At 34.2% G+C, this 11430-nt stretch overlaps 1 protein-coding gene across 8 annotated transcripts in view; it reads left to right on the forward strand.

The window, feature by feature from the left end:
- LOC129254955 (E3 ubiquitin-protein ligase TRIM37-like) overlaps positions 1–10805 on the forward strand; it is a 34444-nt gene extending 23639 nt beyond the window's left edge. For 2 of the 8 annotated variants that reach the window (XR_010295342.1, XR_010295338.1), the window contains 10 exons: positions 47–132; positions 1128–1321; positions 1665–1828; positions 3036–3251; positions 3695–3808; positions 4400–4559; positions 6035–6099; positions 6413–6553; positions 7045–7605; positions 7829–10805. Coding sequence is in view for 4 of the 8 variants with exons in the window: in XM_064107900.1 (XP_063963970.1) it covers positions 47–132; positions 1128–1321; positions 1665–2197; positions 3036–3251; positions 3695–3808; positions 4400–4559; positions 6035–6099; positions 6413–6553; positions 7045–7118 (1583 nt within the window). In the remaining 4 variants the exon portion in view is untranslated. Of the gene's footprint in view, positions 1–46; positions 133–1127; positions 1322–1664; positions 2198–3035; positions 3252–3694; positions 3809–4399; positions 4560–6034; positions 6100–6412; positions 6554–7044 lie in introns of all 8 variants that reach the window. The other 6 variants (XR_010295335.1, XR_010295333.1, XM_064107900.1 and 3 more) reach the window with 3 other exon arrangements.
- The last annotated feature ends 625 nt before the right edge of the window (positions 10806–11430 follow it).

The raw sequence follows: 11430 nt of genomic DNA on the forward strand, positions 1-11430 counted from the left end.
CAATGATAAAATGTGTGAATATTTGAATTTTTTTTCTTTCTGTCAGATACTGATCGTGATGGTGTTCAAGTTAAGTCATGTTTACAGGGTCGTGAGCAAGCTGACTTATGTAGGGACAATAATGATACACAGGTGAATAAGATGATCATATGTTGAAGATGATGAATATTATGATGAATATGGTGATGATTGCCATGATTAAAATGGTGATGATGACGATGATCATGGTGATGATGGTGATGATGATGACAATGACAATGACAATGGTGATGATGACGATGATAGTGATGATGTTGGATATGATAATGAATATGCTGATGATTATTGTGATGATGATTATGATGACGATGATGACGATTGTGATGGTGATGACGATGATGATGGTTGTAATGATAGTGTTTAAGTTATGTAGTGCGTTTAGCTGATATTATATTTGCTTCTGTCTTGGAATCTCAGAACACATGGGCTTATTATAAGGTTAGGGTTATTATGGGGCTTTATTTCAGGATAATATGAGGACTATGGTTAGGTTTGATGTCAGGTTCTTAGTTTGGCGTAACGAGTAGATTTTCCATCAGAGCAATTGTCACTGGAACAATTGGCTAGTAACAGTTTTATCCTCTAGCTAATTAACTACTAGCTAAATTGCACTCCTCTATTTTATATTCACTTGTCGCCCTGAATAAATTGCAATTCTTCGCATTATTGATAGGAATTTCTCAGAAGTTAAAGGAATTTCTCAATTGCTTTCATTTAATGGTATAATTATCCAGTATGAAAATGATTTATTGGTCTAAATACTAAAGTGGCATTAATGTTTGAGTTTGCTTTTCAGAGTATCAGAGGTTTTTTATTTTATTTAAAAAAGAAAGGTATCTGTACTGTAGAAGCCAAAGAGTACTTTCTTATTCATTACTTCATTACAGGAGGGCAACAATTCAGATCTTCTGCCCGTAGAAGAAAGAGCTTGCAAAAATAAAATTCCAATTAGAAGCACATGATTTGGAGTGGTGCTTGATTTTTTAGTTGCCTTGAAATGCAATGAGTTCCTGATAATATATGTTTCTAAGTATTCTTTCTAAAGAACATAAAATGACTGGATAAACTTTGTAATCATTACTTCGCAGGAGAGTGACGGCTCAAGTGTGACAATATCTTCCCCCTCCTCGTCTGAAGATGATGATGAAGAAGAGGAGGACGAAGAGGAGGAAGATGAAGATGATGATGCAGGTGCTTCAGTCATGGTGGTTGATGAGGGAGAGCAGGGTGATCTGGAGAGTGGTCCTCTTAATGAGGAGAATGATATTGATGAAGAGACCATGTAAGTTTTTCTCTTCATGTTTGATATACCCTGTGTTCAATTTTAATTATCCCTGTGGCATGTTTTTGCAAGATAAGAAAGGTTACATTACACCATTATAAGTGTACTTGATTACATGAGCATACATAACTTGCTATGATGAAGCATATTTTTGGTATATGATTTCATATTATTCAACCTAACTCTGTATGCTTCTCACATAAGGCTACTTACTTTGAAGTATGAGGAAAGGGATTTGATATTAATTAAATCAAACACATTGTTGACAATTTCATTGCAATACATGAAAGGGATTTTTTTTAAAAACATTTGTGTACTATAATTTATTTTTTTATATTCCCAGGTCTGGTGAAAATGATGTTGAACATTCCCGCATATGGGATCTTGAGGAAGGTCCTCTAGATGTGTCACTTGATACATCCCTCAATGCAGTTACCATGGATACAGCTCATTCCTCTACATCCACCACCTTTACATCATCATCTATGACCCAACCATCAAGATCTGGTAAGGATACCACACCCTCAATATCACCATCATCATCATCCTCTTCATCATCGTCATCTAAACAGACTAATTTAAGCACACTTTCATCCTCCACCACCACCACCACGGCAACCGCATCATCAGCGTCTGGTGGAACGGCAGGAGAAGCCTCGGGGGCAGGAGCCACGCCCGGCTCACATCACCACCCACACCGCCCACACCATCACCACCATCATCACCAGCAAGCATCTCCTCATCACCAAGGCAATGGAGCATCAGTGATGCGGAATCTAAGAGAGGAAGACATCATGCTGATGCAGCTTCTTGAGATGACAAGAGCTGGAGATAGTGTTCTTGGTTTCATGCCCAAGCCTCCGTATCGGTCTAGAGGTGATAACTCATTCCTCACGTATGGGGTGTCATGAAGCTGGTCTTAAGTTTAAACATGTCAGCGAAATTTCAGCCCCATGGGATTTGAGATTTTTTACGTTGTGCAAATTAGTAACTTTTGGCATGTTAAAAGTTTAAGTTATAAATATGTTTCAGAGCTAAAGGAAGAATGTAAGGCCATAGGTTTTCTAAATCACAGTTAATGCACAGTTTGATATTTGATATGGTTTAATACAAATGATCTGAGAATCCCCAACGGCTGCTAGTGTTTTATCTTGATCCTGAATATAAAAAACAACTCAAGAATAGCTTCAAAGGCATCCACATACCTGTTAATTCATTCATTTTCATTATTTGTATGTCATGTGCACGGGATATGTATGTTATCTTTTTTATTGATTTCAGTGTGATGTTTTTTTTCTGTGATATTCATGTATTTGTATCAATATCTCATTACCCTGTAAAATAACTTGTGTTAGATGTATTTTACCTACAGTTTGTCATAATATTTAGTCACATCCTTCAGTGATAGGGTTACTTGGTCTTATGGTGTTCATTAATTTATTGTTCATACTTAATTACATCAGATGTAATATTTTAGATTTCAATCCCCCCCAAAGAAAAAAGAATCAATCTCATTTTCTCTTTCTTGCATGTGCTTCAGAATCCTTTTTAAAGGAATTTTTCAAAAGATGTCCCTTACATGCTTAAATTGAGACTACATTATTGTCTTTATATAGTGCTTTTATTATTGTTCACATATGTACATTGGTATGAATAGATTTCCATGCACTAAACATACATATATGTCAACATATTGTATCACTCACAACAACAGTCCATGCCAAGTCCAGCAAGGACAAACGTGAGCGGGAGAAGCGAGGGCGTCCTTTATCAGCAGACTCTATCTTGCGTCGTATCCAGACACGCATGCTTGACATGGGTCTTACAACGTTAGATGTAGCATCATCATCATCTGGGCAGGAGCCGGGTGAGGTTGGTGAGGAGGCAGTAGCAGGGGCTGTTGGAAGCTCGAGATCAGACTCTGCACTGGGTGAGTTCTCTTTAAAATCAAGCATTTCATTCGAAGTCATCAATCCTAATCAAGATTGAAAGCATGAGTTTCCAAACATTAGTGAATTAAAGATCATCATTGAAAATGAAAACAGTATTTGTGATGATTTTTTTTTTAAGTAGAAACAAATTTTCTTTCGGAATGTGGAGACATCATTGAGGTAGGATAGATACATATAGTAATGCCTGTTGTTTAAAACACCCCAGTGAATGAATAAAGGAATGAAATTAGAATGATATTATGAATGATTGGATGGAAGGATTAATTGACAAATCAAGTGGATAAAAGGGAAGTGAGTTCTGTGAATAGAAATAATTTCTTTGTCTCAGAAGTTCATATTCCATTGCCTGGAAAGCTGGATGCTTATTATTGATATTGTCAATATCATGCATCATTCTGATTGATGTATGCTTGTTGTGCAGGTTTTCCTTGTTTCTGGAAGCCAAAAACCAAGCCAGTACCTAGTATCTCTCTTCAGCTCTCCACTGAAGTCAGTAGCCAAGGAGAGAAGAAGGTAGACAGAGCAGTAGATAATGGTAAGTTTAATCTAATCTTTAAAAAAGGGTGAAGAGAGTTTGTGATGTTTTCAATGATTTATGTGTAAAAAAAAGAGACAGAAAATGCACAGAATGGGTCTGTGAACATATAATTATTAGAAATAAGCAGCTTATAATTTTCTTTAAGTCACTACTTTAGTTGATTAAACACTAATGGGCAACTTAGATGAGCTTTGATCAACTTTGATTGAACTAATGTTGAAATGTTTGATATTTAGTTTCTTCAAGAACGGTTATATGGTGAGGGGTCTCGTAATGTATTTTGGTATGTTTGTCCAATCTCTGATTTAAAAAAAATAGAAAGCTGTGAACTTCTGAAATCAAATACAAATTACAACTCTTTGACATAACTCTACCTACATACATATGGATGGCTTATACACACAAATATATTTGTGATATGTATTATGTAGTTGTGTCATTTCCTTGCTTTCAAGGCATACTTTTGTTTCTTAATAGTAATCCTTTTTATCAATTTTCATTTCTCCAATAAAGTCTTTGAAGGGAATGCAGCCAAAGCTTCTCTGCTTGCCCATTACAAAAATTATGTTTTTTTTATTTTTTCTTTAGAATCCCCTAGTCAAGTGGAAAATAGCAGTGAAGACTCAAACACAGCTTCAGCATCATTCATTGTAGAAGATGGTCAACTGGTTGACCTTTCAACTTGCACAAGTGACCTTCAATCGGCCTTAGATGACCTCAGTACTGCTAGACTCATGGCAAGAATCAGGTAGCAATTCTATTTCATCTAGTTCTTTATTAAGTCTATGCAATATTGTTGGGGGGAAAAGTAGGGCATTTATTATAATATTTGTTATTATTATTATTTCTTTGGCGTCACCTGTACCTGGGAGCCGAAAAGCGAACTTAGTCCCGCAGGTGTTTCTTTCCGATATCCTGATACATGTAGACCTCTCAGTCATGCTAAATAGGAGGAAACAATAGAAAAAAAATTACTATGCACTCCTATGAGAAAGTAACTTTATTTCCTTTTGTTTTTTTAATCATCCCTATTTTGCAATTAGAAAGGTTGGGATGTCTGTATGTAGTTGATGTACAAATAAAGAGTCCTTTAATGCAGTTGCAATGAGTCGCTAAATGGCTGTTTTATAGAGCGCCTAGACGGTTCGCACTGTTAACCCTAACTTACCCCCCCCCCCCCAACATTTTTTGCAATATATCAGCTGCGTGAATTTTTTTTTTACCGCGCTGCGCGCTGACCTTGTACCTTCAAGTCTCGCGCAACTTTTGAGAACAAGTTTATGATGCCCGGGCATATGGTAACGAAATTACGCAACATTATGTAAGTGCATGTCGGACCAAAATTGCTCAAAACGTATATATCATGTACAAAGCTAAAACAAAATCTGTTTCATCTAAAATTCATAAATGAGTGATTTTTCGCACTTGTATTGACAACAGTCATTTTATTTGATGCTCTTTATGACTGAAATAATGTAAAGCTTTGTAGGAGCTTTAGTGAATTAGAGCAAAAAGTATAATTTCATGAATAAATTAGCATAATTAATTCATATAGAAAATATTTAAATTTTTGCAATTTATCTATGCCATGGCATAGATTATGTCATTCTCTACCTTCATGCAAATTTTTGTCACGATCGTGAGATCCGCGTCTGAGATCTTAAGCCCCCCCCCCCCTCCCCTGACTTTTAGCTCACAAAATAACCCAGATAAGTTATGGTTGACAGAGCATGTCTGCTCTAAATTACTTTGTTGTAGATAACTGGTAACTAGTTTCTAATTCTATGTTAATTCAAGTACATGTATTGGATTCTGATAATTTATAGGGATGTGACATTGCAATGAGAAATGTGGTGAGATGTCTTGTGAGAGATGCTAATAGTTAAATTAAAAACTCATTACCAAATGTGCTTCTTTTTCAATATACTTACTTTTTGTTTCTTTTAGCATAAAATTTGTTTGTTCAAAAGAAATTATGAAGCCGTTTTTAGATTAGAAATGTTATATTAAATGAGAGATGTTTTTAAATCAAATGTGAGAGATGCTATTTAAATAGTTAAATTTGAAAATCATTACCAAGTGTGCTTCTTTTTCAATATACTTATTTTGTGTTACTTTAAGCATAAACCGTTTGTTCAAAAGAAATTGTGAAGTTTTTTTTAATTCAATGTTTAACTGAATTTATAAAGTTGACATGTATTTCATTTATTTCATACTCTGCAGTGCTCTGAATAACCAATTAGAAACAAGGAATGATAAAAACTCAAGTAGTACAGCGCAGCCAGACAGTGAGTATCCATTTTAATCAAATCTTATTTTTTCATTTACCTAAAATCAATACTAACATTGTCAATGTTTTTTTTTTCTAAAAAAATTATCCACCCCCCCCCCACTTGTAACCAATAAAGAATGAAAACTTGGATTATGTGATGAAACTGATTTCTTTTCTTGCATACGTGTTGTGTAATTTTATCAATACAGGGAGTAGAAACAGGTGTTCACTCATTTCTTTTATTTCATGTCAATTTAGGCAAGAAATTAAGAACAAACAAGAAAGTCTGTTTTTAAGACACTTAATTTAGAAAAAAATTCTTATTTCAGATGAGAGTGAATCAAGTGGAGGTATTGCAGCAGTGAGTAGCAATACAGAACCATGTCAGAGAGAAGAAGCATCATCCATCACATTCACCCGTAAGAAGGCCACAACCAGTACAAGGAGTAGTCATACTACTGAATCAACAGGTACATTTTATCTCAAGGGCCTTGAAGATGATGATAATGGTGATGAGGAGGATGATAATGAAAATGGGTGTGATGATGATGGCTATGATGATGATGATGATGATGATGATGATGATGATGATGATGATGATGATGGGTGATGGTGATGGTGGTGATGATGATGATAATGAAAATGAGTGTGATGATGATGATGACGACGACGATGATGATTATGATGATGATGGTGATGATTGTGATGATGAGTAGTGAAATAATAATTTGTGTTCAGGGCTAATAAAATGATCATGAAAGAGATGGTATTGTTGTGAAGGTTCTTTCTGTGATTGTGATGATGACGTGGTAGAAGAGGTGTCTGTACTTGTGATGGTAGCAAATGAATGTGTTCTGCCAACTTTGAAATAACGATTAATACATTATTTTTGTACATTTTTACTTGTGGAATCAAAATTAAACACTAATGAAGATCCTCTTTCTTTCTATTTCTTTGTTAGGTATCAGTACTGACTCTAGCCAAAGAGCTCTCGAAGATAAGCCAAAAGAAACCAACAAATCCACAGCCTGCTAACAATTCATTCTTTTCTTTCATGAGAGACGGTTATGATAGTAATCTCTTTACTTCCTTGTCATCTTAGAGAATCATTTGAAGATGTCCTCCTGTGTGTGGAAGTTGAAAAGTGATATGAAATGTGGTACCCATGAGGAACCGTCACGTACATGTAGTGTTACTGATTGTGTATGTGTAATTAAAACACACCAGTCCTTTTGCCCTACTCTTAATAAAAGTCAAGTATTTTGAAAGCCTCCACTTCATCATATTTATCAACTACCAGACACATTGAATTGGCTATGCCAACTCCCCTACATGTATATTTATAATAGAAATAACACAGATTTCTGTGGGAAGTTCATCTTTAAAGTGGGACTATCATTGGCTTTGAAAACTGGCCTCAAATTTGGGTAACTACTTTTATTATTCAGATGTCTCTTTGTTCGTCTCATATCCAAAGCATCTCAAAGCTATGTGATTATCAGTCACATATGAATAATGAAAAGTTTCCCGTGGCGAGTACCGTTTGGCTGAGCAGCGCTCTGCTCGCGAATCGTGAGGTATGGGGGGGGGGGTCAAAAAACGTATAGTTCACTTTTTCCCTAGGGAAAAAATGGACTATGCGTGACGTCAGCAAGGAAAATGAACTATTTCACAGCAAACGTTTTTCGTAGTAAACTATTCTTTTTCTCCTTGTGTACACTCTCAATACAACAATCATAAGTAAGGGATATAATACACACCGGAGCACGTTGGAATTAGATGGTTGTATTTCTATAGGATGTCTGTTAAAGTTTGGATAGCCTTAAAACTTTCCCAATCAATAGTAAGTATGTCAATAGCTTTATTGCTATGGAAGCTTTCAGTTGATATCAAGTTCTATGGATCAATAAAAAAACAACTTCATATTGAGAAATAATTTAGGGTATCATGTTCATGTTTGTCTGGTGTTGACATGTGTTTTCAGATGTCATTCTGAATCCTGTTTCATAAAACTTGTGATTAATGATAGGTAATAAGTCACTTTCATTAAACTTGTGCCATTTGATTTTCCAAAGACTAGTTTTGATTCACAATGAGATTTATGACACAGGACCCAGGTTGCCTTGCTTGTATTTATCTTGGAGGGGGAGTTTGGTATTATACTACTTTATTAATGGCAAACATGGGTACTTACAGGCTCATTAAGAGCATCACTGATTTAAAGTAATTCATTTGCTTTTCTTGTAACATGTGGTGATATTCAAGTTCAAGCATATTTCTATTTTTGTAATCCAGCTTATTCATAATGGACATGTATTTGCTCTAAAGACTTGGTTATTGGTGAAGATGAGCCTATATTCACTGGTATGGTTTATTGAAAATATATCAAAATATAGTTTTATCCTGTGTCCTGTCTGAATCCAACTTTTAGTAGAATAGTGTATTTTGGTCCCATTCTGTTTTCACAGTGCAGGAATTTGTATAGTTCTATAATATATACATGTATAATCTTGCCTTTTGAAAAGTACTTAATACTTCCTGCTTCAGACACTGTAGACATGTTACATCCGTTATACTAATTACTCAAATACTAGCAGGTGACTTTCAAATGCACAATGATTGCAGGATATTCATCATGATGTAATTAGTATTACAATGCTACTTTCTGAATGTACTTAAAGTGATTTATTTCTTTCATATCCATTTTGTCATGTACATCTATGTTGGTGGAAACACCCATTCTTGCAATAGTGTACAACAAAAAATTTGAGATTTTTACAGTAATTTAGGGAGACATCCTTCCAAGCTTTCTTGTCTTGTTTACTATTTAAGATATTGACATCCCTTAGGATTAAATTATGTGTCACCTGGTTTTAGTACACAGTGGATTAACATGATAAAGCCAAGGAGACGAGGCAGGTCTACCTGTAGTCAAGTTCTCTTATTGCAAGTTTGAGAATGAATATGTATGTATGTGTGAGAGACTAACATTGTATTCTGAATTATATTCAAATCATGAAGATGAACCCTACCTTATATATGAATGGTAATGGGACTATGCATATATCAACATCATGAAATTTGTTTGATATACGACTAGATCCTACAAACCAGACATTTGTCACAAGAGAAAGAATGTGCTCATGCTTTTTAAAAACTTCACATTCTTTGAGTGCTTAGTTACCAAAAATTCTTTTCATTGTTTATAGGAGTATGGCTCCTCAAAATTTGTCAGCTCTAGATCAACATACTCAGTAATTAAATTTGCCTATAAAGGTAAATCTTTTAGGACTTAAGAAATCTGTTTGACTTAAGAAGTATGCATAATCTAAAAGAAAATCTTTGACTTGGACGAATATTCGACTTGGAAGTTGGAATTAATACTTGTATTTCTCAAAAGTTTCTGGTTTGACTGGGTCACCTAAACAATGTACTTCATTAACTATACTTTTTATTTGTTTCATAGATGCCTTGCAGAGTGGCTGCACAGAGGTTCAATGCTTTGACTTCTGTTTTCTTTCCAAATTTCTGTGTTGTAAACATTCAGTTTGTATTTATTGTAGTATTTATATCAGTGTCAGAAAATATATATTTGTTGAAATAGTTTGTTTTATGTGTTGCAAATTTTTTTGGGGGATAAAATTGGAGGAGAATGGTCTCTGCTCCCAATTGAATGTTATTAGCTTTTAAGATACAAAGGATAACTTAAGGGGGAAGTTCACTCTAGTATGATGTTGGTTTTAATCAAAGCAGAAAAAGGGAACATATTGATGAAAATATGGAAAAAAATCCAATATTTTCTGTATATTTTCTTCATTTCTTAATATGCCTTTATCATCAGGGTGAACTTCGTCTTTAACTATGATCATCTCTAGCGCATGCAATGAAATCATTTCACTCAGAAAGAAAAATGTGTAGGATTTCATATAATTTGTGACCTGATTTGGCTATAATCTTTCATATCCCACCAAATGGCTTTCTTGTCTCCACCTCTATTTTTCTCATTTCCTTTAACCAAATCATCAATATTTGCTGTATATTACATTTCTCTTGAAATAAACATACCCCACTCATGTAATATTGAAAAGGAAGTTCATCCTGATGAAAAGTTTAATGTTAGAAAAGCAGAAAATTAATAAAAAGGATTGAAGGTTTGAGAATATCCATTAAGTTTTTGATTTGTGACGTCATATACGAGCAGCTGCCCGATGTTATGTAATATAAAATAAATTACAATTGCTTTAATGGTTAATGACTAAACAATTCATTCTTTCAGGAGCTGCTGTGAAATAATTTATCTGTTATACTAAACCCATTTTCAATTTTTTGATAAAGTGACATTTTATTGATTTTTAATTCATGATACATGGTGAGCTGCTCGCATATGACGCCACAAATCAAAATTTAAATTCTAATAACTTTTTAAAATCTTTAAGAGTTGACAATGTGATTTGGTTGATTACAATTTAAAACATTCTTGGTAGTTACCCTTTTCCGTTGAGCAAAAAGGTAAACAGCTCCCAGCTCTTTTTATTTTGCCTTTCACTTATGCAATAAATAAGCACAATGTATTCTCAGCTGTACAATAAATATATGGAGAAGGGTGTATTTTTTTCTCTCGCATTTGAGATATTTTCAGAGATTGACTAGCATTCATTCTCTGATATTTTAAGAGGTTAGAAAATGTTTCAATTCAAAATAAATATCTGCAATATTAAAGCAGCTACGTGGCTTGTAATGCATTATTTATTTTATGTACCGTACCTAGAATACCGGTAGATCGAGATTGTCGTACATTGGCCTTTGTTCCAATGACAATTAGTCTCACGAGTTGAAAACTGGCATACCTTTAATCCGGGCATAGTTTTATCTCATGACTGAACTTGTGGTATGCATGTCACCCATGATGTAATCTCCAAAATGTGATAATTGTGCCCAAAATATTCAAATTTAGTTTTGATATGTAAATAGCTCAAAAACCTCTCAATTTTGGTCTAGGCATTCTTTAGAATTAATCAAATGAATTTAAAAATTCTGATATCAAAATTTTTTATTTTTTGTTTTTGTAATTTCTAAATATTTCTATGCTTTTGTTTGGGTTATTTTTACAAAAAAAATTGTCAGCAACATTTTTTCAGTCATAAGTAATATGGAATCAATTGCTTCTAATCAGTAAAGTAAAAAAAAATAATAGATTTATGAATTTTGGCTACATATAGACCCTGACATTCTATACTTTTATGAAAGATGTTATAACTTAAAGCTATTTGATGTACACATTAGGAAGGATTTCAAATAAGATGGGGTAAGACGAACTAAGAAATGAAGAGGATAGAAAGAAAGAGGA

This window comes from Lytechinus pictus, chromosome 2, assembly GCF_037042905.1.
Source record: "Lytechinus pictus isolate F3 Inbred chromosome 2, Lp3.0, whole genome shotgun sequence".
NCBI lineage: Eukaryota > Metazoa > Echinodermata > Echinoidea > Temnopleuroida > Toxopneustidae > Lytechinus > Lytechinus pictus.